This window comes from Rhinoraja longicauda, chromosome 5 (genome assembly GCF_053455715.1).
Source record: "Rhinoraja longicauda isolate Sanriku21f chromosome 5, sRhiLon1.1, whole genome shotgun sequence".
Lineage (NCBI taxonomy): Eukaryota > Metazoa > Chordata > Chondrichthyes > Rajiformes > Arhynchobatidae > Rhinoraja > Rhinoraja longicauda.
In genome coordinates, this window is record NC_135957.1 from 73034606 (window position 1) to 73050814 (window position 16209).

Below are 16209 nucleotides of genomic sequence, written 5' to 3' on the forward strand. Positions count from 1 at the left end.
CCTTGTTCTGGACTCCCCCAACATTGGGAACATGTTTCCTGCCTCTAACGTGTCCAACCCCTTAATAATCTTATACGTTTCGATAAGATCCCCTCTCATCCTTCTAAATTCCAGTGTATACAAGCCTAGTCGCTCGTCTTTCAACATATGACAGTCCCGCCATTCCGGGAATTAACCTAGTAAACCTACGCTGCAGGCCCTCAATAGCAAGAAAGACATGAAGAGTGGGGGAACTTGGTTCAGTGAATAGAGATGTCTTGAGGATAGTCCATATTTATGGTCGAGGGGCTGCTGGCGTATGAAAGTAAATAAATCTCCTGGGCCTGATCGGATATATCAGAGGAAACTGTAGGAAAACAAGGAAGAAATTGCAAGAGCCCTGGCTGTGATATAAGAATCATCATTAGACAAGAGTGAGGTGCCAGGAGTGTAGTAATTTTGTGTCTCTATTTAAGATGGGTTTCAAGGAATTTTAATGAATCAATCAATCAATCAATCAATCAATTTAAATTGATTAGATTAAAATCATTGAAAACATTAGCGGCGCAGCGGTGCTGGTTTCAGACGAGCAGGGTGACGGACGCACCACGCATCCCTGTCCTCCATACAGCTGGCCAGCCCTTCTTTTGGCTCTACAAACCAGTGACCCTAACATCTGTGTTAGGCAGGGTACTAGAAATGATTCTGAATAAGATATATATGTATTTGGATAAACAGGGGCTGATTAGGGATAATCAGCATGATTTTATACGGGAGGTCATGTCTTATGAATCTGATTGAGCTTTTTGAAGAAGTAACTAAAAAGACATTGTCCAAATGGACTTCAGCAACGCATTTGATAAGATCCCGCATGGGATCCGGGGAGAGCTAGTTGAATGGATAGAGAATTGACTTCATGGAAGGAAGCAGAAGGTGACGGTGGAAGGTTGTTTTTCGGACTGGAGGCCTGTGACGACTGGTGTGCCTCGGGGATCAGTGCTGGGCCCATTGCTGTTTGTAGTCAACAATTTGGATGGGAACGTAGAAGGTATGATTAGCAAGATTGTAGATGACACTAAAGTGGGCGATACCATAGATAGTAAAGATGATTATCAAAAATGACTGCAGGATCCTGATCAGCTGGGCAAGTTGACTGAGAAATGGTTAATGGAGTTTAATCTTATCGAAACGTATAAGATTATTAAGGGGTTGGACACGTTAGAGGCAGGAAACATGTTCCCAATGTTGGGGGAGTCCAGAACAAGGGGCCACAGTATACGAATAAGGGGTAGGCCATTTAGAACTGAGATGAGGAAAAACTTTTTCAGTCAGAGAGTTGTGAATCTGTGGAATTCTCTACCTCAGAAGGCAGTGGAGGCCAATTCTCTGATTGCATTCAAGAGAGAGCTAGATAGAGCTCTTAAGGATAGCGGAGTCAGGGGGTATGGGGAGAAGGCAGGAACGGGGTACTGATTGAGAATAATCAGCCATGATCACACTGAATGGTGGTGCTGGCTCGAAGGGCCGAATGGCCTCCTCCTGCACCTATTGTCTATTGTCTATGATGCAGATACATTTGGAGCGATATGGACCAAGCGCAAGCAGGTGGGACTAGTGTAGCTGGGACATGTCAGCGGTGTGGGTAAGTTGGGCCGAAGGGCCTGTTTCCACACTGTATCACTCTATGACTCTAAGTGCGAGGTATTGCATTTTGGGAAGTCAAAGCAGAGCAGGACCTTCACAGTGAATGACAGGGCCCTGGGGAGTGTTGCAGACTAGAGGTATCTAAGGGTGCAGGTACATAGTTCCCTGAAAGTGGCATCACAGGTAGATAGTGTGTTCAAGATGCTTTCGGCACAGCGAAGATATGGCATCTTGGTGGACATGCGCGTTGGGCCAAAGGGCCTGTTTCTGTGCTGTATGACTCTGAAAACATTTATAAGACTTGGCGGCACGGTGGCACAGCGGTAGAGCTACTGCCTTACAGCTCCAGAAACACGGGTTCGATCCTGACTACGGGTGTTGACTGTATGGAGTTTATATGTTCTCCTAGTGACTTGCGTGGGTTTTCTCCGAGATCTTCGGTTTCCTCCCAACACTCCAAAGGCGTACAGGTTTGTAGGTTAATTTGCTTGGTGTAAATGAAAAAATTGACCCTAGTGTGTTAATGTGCGGGGATCGCTGGTCGGTGCAGACTCGGTGAGCCGATGGGCCCGTTTCCGCGCTGTATCTCTAAACTAAACTCAGCTCTTGGAATTAACCAGGCCCCAACAAGCATGCAGTGATAGATGGGCTTGATGCGAGTTAAGGCAAGCAGCAAACAACTGCATGTGCATCTTGTTATTCTGACATGTATAAATAATATTTAACTCGGAATTTAATGGACATGCTGGCATTAGATGTTAGCGGCTACAGCGCCTCACTGGCACTCAGTGCGTTCAATTTGCGTTGATTCTCTGGTCAAGACATCAACCTCCATCAACTCTGGGAACACATTGCCATTATATGAAATAACAAGCCAAAAATAATTGGCGGGTTTGCACTTACAGAATGAATTGCTATCCAGGGAACCACATCAGTGTGTCTTGAAACAGCAAATGGGGATTCTGCTCTGGAGCATATGGAAAAAGGCTGTGGCAACACCAGTGAACAGAAACTCTTTCATAAGTACTTGGACACATGCCACTGTTCTGATTCAGGTATTCAATTAAAAGAACCTCTGGTGTCCAAGCAACACTGAAAAGTCTTGAATGAATTCAGATTTTTCTTACAAAGCATTCAAGGCTTCCACTGTTTTAGACAGCCCTGGTATTCATCAGAGCTACAAGAGCCAATGCAGCCCACACTGAAACAGAGTTTCATAGCTGCAACTGCACTAAGACTTCCCTCCCTTTACGGATCCAATGAACCTTCTGGCTAATGTTGCATTTAGCATGTGTTTTTATTTCATTTGATTGTGTTATTTATACGAGGATTACCATACTTTGGTTTGGAGTGGCTAGAATTCTGGCCTCTCTGCATGTTACAGTCTGAGAACGATGCAACACGGAAACAGGCCCTTCAGCCCCACTCACACATGGTGGCCAATTTGCCTAACTCAGCCAATCCCACTTGAACTTGCCTGGCCCACATCCCTCCGAAAACTTTCCTATCCAAGCGTCTTTTTAGAACTCCATTTAGAATGGAGATGAGGAAAAACGTTTTCAGTCAGAGAGTTGTGAATCTGTGGAATTCTCTGCCTCAGAAGGCAGTGGAGGCCAATTCTCTGAATGCATTCAAGAGAGAGCTGGATAGAGCTCTTAAGGATAGCGGAGTCAGGGGGTATGGGGAGAAGGCAGGAACGGGGTACTGATTGAGAATGATCAGCCATGATCACATTGAATGGCGGTGCTGGCTCGAAGGGGCGAATGGCCTCCTCCTGCACCTATTGTCTATTGTCTATTGTCTTTTAAACAACATAATTGTACCTCCCTTGATGACCTCTTCGGGCAACTCATTCCATCTACTCACCATTATCAGTGTGCCCCTCAAGTTCCTTTCAAGTCTTACCCCTCTCACCTTAAACCTGCAGTGCATTCAGAAAGTATTCAGACCCCTTCACTTTTTCCACATTTTGCTACATTACAGCCTTATTTTAAAATGGATTAAATTCTTTTTTTTAAAATAATCAATCTACACACAATACCCCATAATAAAAAAGTAAAAACAGGTGTTTAGAAAATTTTGCAAATTAAAAAGAAATAACAGAAATATCACATTTACATAAGTATTCAGACCCTTTACTCAGCACTTTGTTGAGGCACCTTTGGCAGCGATTACAGCCTCAAGTCTTCTTGGGTATGACGCTACACTTGGCACACCTGTATTTGGGTAATTTCTCCCATTCTTCTCTGCAGATCCTCTCAAGCTCTGTCCGGTTGGATGGGGAGCGTCGATGCACAGCTATTTTCAGGTCCCTCCAGAGATGTTCGATCGGGTGTAAGTCCGGGCTCTGGCTGGGCCACTCAAGGACATTCACAGAATTGTCATGAAGCCATTCCTGCGTTGTCTTCGCTGTGTGCTTAGGGTCGTTGTCCTATTGGAAGGTGAACCTCCGCCACAGTCTGAGGTCCAGAACTCTCTGGAGCAGGTTTTCATCAAGGATGTCTCTGTATTTTGCTCCATTCATCTTTCCCTCGATCCTGACTCGTCTCCCAGTTCCTGCCGCTGAAAAACATCCCCAAAGCATGATGCTGCCACCACCATGCTTCACCGTAGGTATGGTATTGGCCAGGTAATGAGCGGTGCCGCTTGGCATTCAGGCCAAAATGTTCAATCTTGGTTTCATCAGACCAGAGAATCTTGTTTCTCATGATCTGGGAGTCCTTTAGGTGCCTTTTTGCAAACTCCAAGCAGGCTGTCATGTACCTTTTACTGAGGAGTGACTTCCGTCTAGCCACTCTCCCATAAAGGCCTGATTGGTGGAATGCTGCTGATATAGTTGTCCTTCTGGAAGGTTCTCCCATCTTCACTGAGGAACTCTGGAGCTCTGTCAGATTGACCATCAGGTTCTTGGTCACCTCCCTGACCAAGGCCCTTTCCCCCCGATTGCTCAGTTTGGCCGGGCAGCCAGCTCTATGAAGAGTCCTGGTGGTTAAAAAGTTCTTCCATTTAAGAATGAAAGAGGCCACTGTGCTCTTTGGGACCTGCAATGCTGCAGAAATTGTTTTATACCCTTCCCCAGATCTGTGTCTCAACACAATCCTTTCTCGGAGGACAATTCCTTCGTCTTCATGGCTTGGTGTTTGCTCTGACATGCACTGTCAACTGTGGGACCTTATATAGACAGATGTGTGCCTTTCCAAATCATGTCCAATCAATTTAATTTACCACTGGTGGACTCCAATCAAGTTGTGGAAACATCTCAAGGATAATCAATGGAAACATAATGAACATAAGCTCAATTTTGAGTGTCATAGCAAAGGGTCTGAATACTTATGTAAATGTGATATTTCAGTTATTTCTTTTTAATTACTTTGCAAAAATGTCTAAACACCTGTTTTCACTTTTTTATTATGGGGTACTGTGTGTAGATTGATGATTAAAAAAAAAGAATTTAATCCATTTTAAAATAAGGCTGTAACATCGCAAAATGTGGAAAAAGTGAAGGGGTCTGAATACTTTCTGAATGCACTGTATGCGACATGGTTTTCCACGCCTCTACCCTGAGGAAATGACTGCGGCTATTCACCTATCTATACCCCTATTAAGTCACTCCTCAGCCTCACACTCTTCAGGGACAAAAAGTCACAGCCTATTCCAGCTTCTAATAACTCAAAAGTTCCAGACCTGGTACATCATCTTAAATTGTCTTTGCACCCTTTTCCATTTAATGACATCCTATTAAAAGCATGGAGTCCAAACTATTACACAGTACTCCAAATGTGGCCCTATCAATGTCCTGTACAGCTGTAACAAGATATCTCAACTCCTGTACTCAGTACATCGACTGATGAAGGCAAGCAAACCAAAACACTTTCTTCGCCATCTTATCTACCCGTGTCGCCACTTTAATGGACTTGCACCCCTCAGTCTCTCTGTTCTACAATACTCCCCAGGGCCTTACTATACATTGTGCAAGTCCTTCCCTGATTTGTCCTATCAAAATGCAACACCTTATATGTTTTCAAATATTCCTCAGTCCATTGACCCAGTCTAATTTAGTTTAGAGATGCAGCGCAGAAACAGGCCCTTCGGCCCACCGGGTTCACGCCGCCCAGCGATCCCCGCATATTAACACTATCCTACACCCACTAGGGACATTTTTTACATTTACCAAGCCAATTAACCTACATACCTGTACGTCTTTGGAGTGTGGTAGGAAACCAAAGATCTCGGAGAAAACCCATGCAGGTCACGGGGTGAACATACAAACTCCGTACAATAATAATAATAATATATTCCTTTATTCATCCCACACCGGGGAAATTTACAGTGTTACAGCAGCAAAGTGGATAGCAAGAGAGCAAGAGATCATTCATTATAAATAAAAGATACATGAATTGTCATCAGTTTTCCGTGTGTTCTTTGCTGTTATTGTTGACTCGTCTGCTGGGAGCAGTGCTGGTTGTGCAGTCTCACAGCAGCGGGAAGTACAGATAGCACCCGTAGTCGGGATCGACCCTGGGTCTCCGGTGCTGCATTCGCTGTAAGGCAGCAACTCTACCGCTGCGCCACCGTGCCAACCAGTCAATCAAGATCCTGTGGTAATCTTACTTAACCTTCTTTACAATCCACTCTACCACCAATTGTAGAGTAACCGCAAACCGACTAATTAAGTCCACCTACATTTACATCCAAAACATTAATATAAATAATGAACAACAGTGCAGCCAGTACTGAGGTCTGTGGCACACCACTTTATACAGGCCTCGAGTCTGAATAACAAACTTCTACAAGCCAATTTTGTATTGAATCGGCTGGCTCACCATGAATCCGATGGGATCTATCCTTCCCAAACATCAAGGGCCTTGTTGAAGACCTCGCTAAGATCCATGTCTATGTCATCCACTGAATTGAATTGAATTCTTTATTGTCACATATGACGTCACAGTGAAATTCTTTGCTTGCATACCCAAGGTATGCAAATAGTCACCCATAAAGTACGCTTACAAAGTTACAAATTTCCCTCCCTCATACGCCAGTTCCCCTTTTTGTCTCCCCCTCCCCCCTGGTGGCCCCCCATGCCGGCTCCTCCTTTGTTCCTTCCCTTGGCGGCAGCGTCCTCACTTTCACGTGTCCGTCCTCGTCTGTCGGTCGGCGCCGTCATTGACCACCGCACCGACCTTCTCCACTAACGCTGCCAGTTCTTCTCCAGACGCCTCTGTGGCGCCGACCCAGGTCCCAGCCACGGGCTCCGTCGACTCAAGCACGGAATTTAGATTAGTTTAATTTAAAGATACAGCGCGGAAACAGGCCCTTTCGGCCCGCCGAGTCAATAGACAGTAGACAATAGGTGCAGGAGTAGGCCATTCAGCCCTTCGAGCCAGCACCGCCATTCAATGCGATCATGGCCGATCACTCTCAATCGGTACCCCGTTCCTGCCTTCTCCCCATACCCCCTCACTCTGCTATCCTTAAGAGCTCTATCCAGCTCTCTCTTGAAAGCATCCAACGAACTGGCCTCCACTGCCTTCTGAGGCAGAGAATTCCACACCTTCACCACTCTCTGACTGAAAAAGTTCTTCCTCATCTCCGTTCTAAATGGCCTACCCCTTATTCTTAAACTGTGGCCCCTTGTTCTGGACTCCCCCAACATTGGGAACATGTTTCCTGCCTCTAATGTGTCCAATCCCCTAATTATCTTATATGTTTCAATAAGATCCCCCCTCATCCTTCTAAATTCCAGTATATACAAGCCTAATCGCTCCAGCCTTTCAACATACGACACTCCCGCCATTCCGGGAATTAACCTAGTGAACCTACGCTGCACGCCCTCAATAGCAAGTCCACGCCCACCAGTGATCCCAGTACACTAACACTATCCTACCCTACACACACTAGGGATAATTTACAATTTTACCAAGCCAATTAGCCTACAGACTTGTACGATTTTGGAGTGTGGGAGGAAACCGGAGCACCCAGGAGAAAACCCATGCAGGTCACAGGGAGAACGTACAAACTCCGTACAGACAGCACTCATAGTCAGGATTGAACCCGGGTCTCTGGCGCTGTAAGGCAGCCTCTGCCGCTGTGCCACCATTCCGCCATATTCGTACACCTATCTTTGATCTCACTGCCGATACCCTGCCCTAGCTTCTACTGACTATTGGGAGGGGTACAATCTCAAATTTCATTTGCTAATTCCACCCACATAGCATCACTGACGATCGGTCCTCCCTGAGGAATATCCTCTCCGTGACATGCTGTGACGTGCTCCCCAATTAAAAAGCAATCCTTCCCCCCCTTTCTTACCTCCACCTCGATGCCTCCCACAGAATCTACACCCCAGAACATTGAGCTGCCACTGCTGTCCATTTCTCACCCATGTTTCTGAAATAGCTATGATATCCCAGTCCGTATTCCTATCCCCGCCCTGAGAGCATTTGCCCTGCCTGTCAGGCCTCACGCATATGCTGAGGCAGTGTGAAGTGTAGATGGAGTCAATGGAAGGGAGGCTGGTTTGTGTGATGGTCTGGGCTGCGTCCACAATTCCCTGCAATTCGTTGCAGTCTTGGATGGAGCTGTTCCCAAACCATGCTGTGATGCATCCTGATGAAATGCTTTCTACAGAGGAGATGTGAAGGCCTTGATGACACTGCATTATGCAGTTGGAAGCTCAACTCCCAGATCGTAGATTGTGTGCAGTATAGATTGACCTCGAATACTTGCCAGGGCAAGGGATCAAATCAGTGACAAAGAAATCGAGCTTTTGGCTAGAACTGAAAGCAATGTGGTAGACCCAGTGACTAGAGGAAGTATGTCCTCATTCAGTGATGGATGTTGGGGACGCAGTCTGATAATTTAGGCAGCGGGGAGGGTGGACAGAGCTATGACTGGAGGTTACATGACAAAGTGTTTTCGAATATCTTTTGATTTCAACCTGGGAAATCATAGCTGTTTCAATAAAACATGCTCTGTAGGCCCACTTGGAAAAACTGATGAGATAGATAATGGTTAGGGACTGTCCTCTAGTTGTTTAGGAAAAAAACTGCAGATGCTGGTTTAAATCGAAGGTAGACACAAAATGCTGGAGTAACTCAGCGGGTCAGGCAGCATCTCGGGAGAGAAGGAATGGGTGACGTTTCGGGTCGAGACCCTTCTTCAGACAGATGTCAGGAGAGGGGGCGGGACAAAGATAGGATGTAGTCGGTGACAGGAAGACTAGTGGGAAAACTGGGAAGGGGGAGGGGAAAGAGAGGGACAGAGGAACTATCTGAAGTTAAACGTCACCCATTCCTTCTCTCCCGAGATGCTGCCTGACCCGCTGAGTTACTCCAGCATTTTGTGTCTACTGTCTTCTAGTTGTTGGTAATGTTGATAAGTTAATATCACTCTGAACGTGCATATGATGTTATTGCTACTAATATCAACACAGTTGCGCATTTTAGAGACAATGATTTCGCATCTGTTTTTCAATAACCAAAGACATCCAATTTTGAGAAACAGGAAACTACAGATGCTAGAATCTTGAGCAATGCAACAAAAGGCTGGAGGAGCTTAGCGGGTCAGGCAGCAACTAATTTTGTTCAACGTTAACATAAGCCAAGAAACAATCTCAAGTGAATTAAAAACAGCAACACAGGGGAAATTACCAGGTTTTAAATTTAGCAGGTGAAGTGCAATTCCAAATCCGGAACGGTCACTTTGTCAGATCAAATAATTCCAGTCTAGGTTGAATAATCTATTCAAAGTCAAGCACGGTGTCAGAGGTCATCTTAAATACTAGTTAGTGTGGAAGGAATGAATAGGCAATTAAGATTTGCAACATTCAAGTTAGAGAATAGAGAAACAGAAACACAAGCAAACATTTGATGCTGTTACCTTAGTGACGGCTACTTTGGCCCCCTTGTTGATGAGCTGCACAACATTCTCCGTTTGTCCTTTGTGTGCAGCTATGAGAAGCCGTTCTGAAAGCTGAGCAACAGCATCCCTCTGGCTCATGAATTAGTGAAGGAGGTGCTCAGGGCAACCAATGCACAGGTTCTATCAGCAAAGGGAACCGCAAAGCCGTGATTCCTGCACTCCGGACTCTTGCGATTCTCAACCTTCGAATTGGCCGTCCTTGCGTTGCAGGTGTGTTTGTAACATGGACCGCCGACGTGATGTGTTCAAAAACATTCAATTCAACCTGTTCCATATGTCACAGCATTGGTTCAGCATCGGCACCTTTTCAACCTGAGAAGTGGAATATGGAAGAGTTCATGAATTTGTGGTTTAGTTTAGTTTAAAGATACAGGGTGGAAATAGACCCTTAGGCCCACCGAGTGCACGCTGACCAATGACCCCCGCACACTAACACAATCCTACTCTCACTAGAGACAATTTACAGTTCGACCGAGCCAATTAGCTTACAAACCTGTACGTCTTTGGAGCGTCGAAGATCCCGGAGAAAACCCACGCAGGTCACGGGGAGAACGTACAAACTCCGTACAGATACCACCCGTAGTCAGGACCGAACCCGGGTCTCTGGCGCTGTAAGGCAGTAGCTCTAGTGCAGCACCACCATGCCACCCTAATTGTCATGGTGTGGAGAGAAGATAGTCACTGATCAGTTGGACAATAATTTGTCAACTCCAGACATGGATGACTGGAGCATGTTGCTTCCATTTAATATCTCCTTTATTTCCAGGACCAACGGTATTTTAAAAAGCACATTACTGGAGGCTTTGAAATACATTTTTCCTACTAAGACTCAACTGCATTTCAAGAGATATTCTAAATTGTGGCAGTTAAAACAATTATTTAATGTTTAGATTTAGAGATACGACGTGGAAACAGGCCCTTCGATCACCCCATTCACCAGCACTATCAGACACACTAGGGCCAATTTACAATTTTTACCAAAGCCATTCAACCTACAAACCTGTACTTCTTTGAAGTGCGGGAGGAAACCAGAGCATCTGGAGGAAACCAGCGTGGCAACAGGGAGAACGTACAAACTCCATACAGACAACCCAGGTCTCTGACGCAGTAAGGCTGCAACTCTACCGCTGCGCCACCCCATAAAATTATGACATACTAAATATTGCAATTTTCAATGCGATCCAACTACCAGTCACATCTTCCCATCCCCGCTCCTTTCTGATTTCCAGAGTGAACACTTACTTCACGACTAATTGGTTCGTTCATCCCTTCCCACCCAATCTGCCCGCTCCCCAGGCACTTTCCCCCACAACCGCACGAGATATAACACCTGGCCCTACACCTCCTTCCAGGGACATCAGCAGCCCTTCATGGGGAGACAAAGGTCCATGTGCACCACCTCTCACCTCATCTATTACGATTGATGCTCCCGTTTTGGCCTCCTTTACATTTTTTTAGATTTTTTAGATTTAGAGATACAGCGCAGAAACAGGCCCTTCGGCCCACCGGGTCCGCGCCGCCCAGCGATCCCCGCACATCAACACTATCCTACACCCACTAGGGGCAATTTTTTATTTTTTTTACATTTGCCCAGCCAATCAACCTACAAACCTGTACGTCTTTGGAGTGTGGGAGGAAACCGAAGATCTCGGAGAAAACCCACGCAGGTCACGGGGAGAACGTACAAACTCCGTACAGTACAGCACCCGTAGTCAGGATCGAACCCGAGTCTCCGGTGCTGCATTCGCTGTAGCCACCATGCCGGGGAGACCAAGCATGGACTAAACAAATGTCTTGCTGACACTTGTGCTTGATCTGCCAAGGGCAACTAGTTGCCAACTAGTTGCCTAGTTGCCAACTAGTTGCCAACTGCTCTCCTGGATGCTAACCATCTTAACTCCCCTTCCCATTTCGACGTTTTTGACCTGGGCCTCCTCCATTGCCAGAGAGAGGTCCCTCACAAAGTAGAAGAACAGCACTGCACATTTCATTTTGGTAGCTTGCAACCCAACTGTGTGAACACCTAATTCTCCAATTTCAAGTGATTCCCCCACCCCCCCCTACCTCTCTCTGATTCCTCTGCCCCACTGCTCCCCTCCCTAGACCCTGGTGCACACCCATCCTTGACGATACCTCCATGTACCATAAAGATGGACTGGATGGAAGAAAGTTAGTTTAGTTTAGAGATACAGTGTGGAAACAAGCCCATTCAGCCCAGCGAGTCCACGCCAACAATAGTTCTATCCTACACAGTAGGGACACTTTACAGATGCCAAATAACCAACAAACCTGCAGGTCTTTGGAATGCGGGAGGAAACCGGAGCATCCGGGAAAAACCCAGGCAGTCACAGGGAGAGCAATGTTACAGTGAAACAAAGAACCATCCTTGATCTCCGTTTGAAACAGCAGCCTTGGTCTGAGCTCTTGAAGCTTGTTCTCGGGTGACTATCAGCCGGCAGCAATGCTGGAGGGGGGGCGTGGAATCCCTGAGGTTTCAGCCTCACCTGGATTCCTCCCTGACTGCCAAACGTCTATGATTTGTACTCACAGCTGTGCCGGTAGCATTGGGTCTAATACAGATCAGTAATTCTGATAGCTGCTCTAATTTAGCGATGACATGATGTCAGGTGTAGTAATAAATTATTCAATTTACAATTAATTTTGAGCCCAATGTACTTTCCATGGAACTAAAATGTCATGGTAAACTGGCTGGAAGAAGGTTAGTTTTTTTAAGTTGTCAGTAATTGGCAGATATATATTTCCTTGAACATGAATTCCTGTGATGACCTGTCAAATTTTGTAATCTTGCATTCGTATCTTCAACGTTGCAACCAGAGCTTCAGAACAAGAGCTTTAAATTTTTTAATACATCATTCCCATGACTGTGCAATATGGATTTGGCTAGGGAACATCCAATCTTCAGCTTACACCAACATGCACAAATCCAATTAGCATCAGCAACTTTGTTTCTCCAAGTGGGCAACCCAAAAATATTCTTGCTATTGAGGGTGTGCAGCGTAAGTTTACTAGGTTAATTCCCGGAATGGCGGGACTATCATATGTTGAACGACTGGAGCGACTAGGCTTGTATACACTGGAATTTAGAAGGATGAGAGGAGATCTTATCGAAACGTATAAGATTATTAAGGGGTTGGACATGTTAGAGGCAGGAAACATGTTCCCAATGTTGGGGGAGTCCAGAACAAGGGGCCACAGTTTAAGAATAAGGGGTAGGCCATTTAGAACTGAGATGAGGAAAAACCTTTTCAGTCAGAGAGTTGTGAATCTGTGAAATTCTCTGCCTCAGAAGGCAGTGGAGGCCAATTCTCTGAATGCATTCAAGAGAGCTGGATAGAGCTCTTAAGGATAGCGGAGTCAGGGGGTATGGGGAGAAGGCAGGAACAGGGTACTGATTGAGAATGATCAGCCATGATCACATTGAATGGGCCGTATGGCCTCCTCCTGCACCTATTGTCTATTGTCTACAAATGTGACTTTGACATTGAGTTTAAAATTATGTAATTCTATAGAACGGCTGGGGAAAGTCACCTTCTCTTCCTTTATTAAATCAGAAGGCTCATTACCCAACAGGACATTTTCCCCGAGTCTGAAGAAGGGTTCCCACCAGAAATGCTGCCTATTGGTTTTCTCCAGAGGTGCTGCCTGAGTTACTCCAGCATTTTTGTGTCTGTCTTCGGTAAAAGCCAGCATCCGGAGTTCCTTCCAACAAAGGACATTCTCCTCCTCAGCTCTGCTTTATTATTATTACTACAAAATTGATAACTTCTTAGCTTCTCAATAGACAATAGACAATAGGTGCAGGAGGAGGCCATTCGGCCCTTCGAGCCAGCACCGCCATTCAATGTGATCATGGCTGATCATTCTCAATCAGTACCCCGTTCCTGCCTTCTCCCCATACCCCCTGACTCCACTATCCTTAAGAGCTCTATCTAGCTCTCTCTTGAATGCATTCAGAGAATTGGCCTCCACTGCCTTCTGAGGCAGAGAATTCCACAGATTTACAACTCTCTGACTGAAAAGGTTTTTCCTCATCTCCGTTCTAAATGGCCTACCCCTTATTCTTAAACTGTGGCCCCTTGTTCTGGACTCCCCCAACATTGGGAACATGTTTCCTGCCTCTAACGTGTCCAACCCCTTAATAATCTTATACGTTTTGATAAGATCTCCTCTCATCCTTCTAAATTCCAGTGTATACAAGCTTAGTCGATCCAGTCTTTCAACATACGACAGTTCCCGCCATTCCGGGAATTAACCTAGTAAACCTACGCTGCACGCCCTCAATATCCTTCCTCAAATTTGGAGACCAAAACTGCACACAGTACTCCAGGTGCGGTCTCACTAAGGCCCTATACAACTGCAGAAGGACCTCTTTGCCCCTATACTCAACTCCTCTTGTTATGAAGGCCAACATTCCATTGGCATTCTCCTCCGCCAAACATCTCCAAGTGCACGGCAGAGAGCGCGCTGACGAGGAGCATCACAACCTAGTTTGGAAACACGTACGCACAAGACAGAACGAAGGATGGGGAAACTTGTGGACATTGCTTAGTCCGCAAACTACACACACGATGGTATTGATCTCTCCGCCATCAAAGGGATCTGGAGGAAGGCAGCTAATATCATCAAAGACGACCCTTGGCCATGTGCTCACCTCACTACCATCACCAGGAGTCTGAGAACCTGGTGGTGCAGCGGTAGAGTTGCTGCCTTACAGCGAATGCAGCGCCGGAGACTCAGGTTCGATCCTGACTACGGGCGCCATCTGTATGGAGTTTGTACGTTCTCCCCGTGACCTGCGTGGGTTTTCTCCGAGATCTTCGGTTTCCTCTCACACTCCAAAGACGTACAGGTATGTAGGTTAATTGACTGGGTAATATGTTAAAAAATTGTCCCTAGTGTGTGTAGGATAGTGTTAATGTGCGGGGATCGCTGGGTGGCGCGGACTCGATGGGCCGAAGGGCCTGTTTCCGCGCTGTATCTCTAAATCTAAACCCTTAACTCCAGGAGTGAGGGTGGCTTCCTCCTCTTAACCATCTGGAACTACCCTGCACAATCCTAACTCAGCAATGATTTACTATGGTTTTTGTGTACGGTTATACTACATTCTTTGGCTTGCACTATTATGTCTGTTCATTAAGTATAACTGATAATTTAATGTACTATTATACATTGTATGGTTGTGTTATTGCATTAATGGGCCTGTAAAGCTACAGCAAGTAAGGATGTTATTGTTCCAGTCCCGGTGCATGTGTCAATTAAACTCCCTCGACTCCCTTGTAACTCTGCAGCCTTCCTCTATCCCGGCTCTTTCACTCTGCCAAAGTGCCATTGTTATTTCAGTGCATGCTTTTTGAGAACTTCAACCCACGCTGCACAAATCCTCGTTGTTCCCCTTCGCTCTTTCTCCTTCAACCTGCAGTGGTTTAAAATCTAAGATAGACAAAAAAAAGCTGGAGTAACTCAGCAGGTCAGGCAGCATCTCTGGAGGGAAGGAATGGGTTACTTTGCGGTGTGCTGCATGATACATTTGGCCAGTCATCCAACCACACCCCTTGCCTCTCCCCAGTTTAAAAACAAAATCAAACCACGAATTACAAGATTATTGTTCCAGCAGGACATTACAATATTGAGGCATCAATGCTTTTTTGTTACCCTGACACCATCAAAAAAGCATTCTGATTTCCTCCCTATAGTCTGCCTCATCATTAAGTTCAGTTTAGTTTATTGTCATGTGTACGGAGGTACAGTGAAAAGCTTTTTTGTTGCCTGCTAACCAGTCGGCAGAAAGACAACAGGTGATTACAATCGATCCATTTACAGTGTATGATAAGGGAATAACGTTTAGTGCAAGGTTAACCCAGCAAAGTCAGATCAAGGGTAGTCCAAGGGTCAGCAAAGAGGTAGATAGTAGTTCAGCGCTGCTCTCTGGTTGTGGTAGGATGATTCAGTTGCCTGATAACAGCTGGGAAGAAACTGTCCCTGAATCTGGAGGTGTGCGTTTTCACACTTCTATACCTTTTGCCTGATGGGAGAGGGGAGAAGAGGGAGTGGCCAGGGATCATTGTTGTTGGTCTGACCGACAACAGGTGAGGTTAAAGATCGAGTTCGTGTTTTACGTGGCTACACAGACATGGGTGCATAGGGAGACATGTTCCAGTAATGGTCTCAAGAGAGTCCTGAAGTAAAGCCTCAATCTCCTTAGACCACTGTTGCATCACTCTCTTAATTGTTGCCTCAATCTGTATCTTTAGGCCAAAATGACCAGATTTGTTTAGTTTAGTTTAGAGATACAGTGCGGAAACAGGTCCTTCGACCCACTGAGTCCGCACTGATCAGCGATCCCTGCACACTGACACTATCCTACAGCAACACACTAGGGACAATCTACAATTTTGCCAAACCATTTAACCTACAACCTGTACGACTTGAGTGTGGGAGGAAACCAGACCACCCAGAGAAAACCCACGCAGGTCACGGGGAGAACGTACAAACTCCATACAATCAGCGCCCGTAGTCAGGATCGAACCCAGATCTCTGGCGCTGTAAGGCAGCAACTCTACCGCTACGCCACCGTGCCGTGACAAGAGAGATGATGAGACAGGCGTACTTGATGGTGGTGTAGCAACGATCTAGAGTGTTAATACT

The 16209-nt window shown here is 45.9% G+C and overlaps 1 protein-coding gene across 7 annotated transcripts in view; it reads right to left on the minus strand.

Moving 5' to 3' along the window:
• ankrd6b (ankyrin repeat domain 6b) overlaps window positions 1–16209 on the minus strand; it is a 116203-nt gene that overhangs the window by 47797 nt on the left and 52197 nt on the right. For all 7 annotated transcript variants that reach the window (XM_078399794.1, XM_078399796.1, XM_078399790.1 and 4 more), the window contains one exon: window positions 9502–9855. In XM_078399794.1, coding sequence (XP_078255920.1) covers window positions 9502–9621 — 120 coding nt within the window. In that variant the 5' untranslated portion in view covers window positions 9622–9855. The remainder of the gene's footprint in view (window positions 1–9501; window positions 9856–16209) is intronic.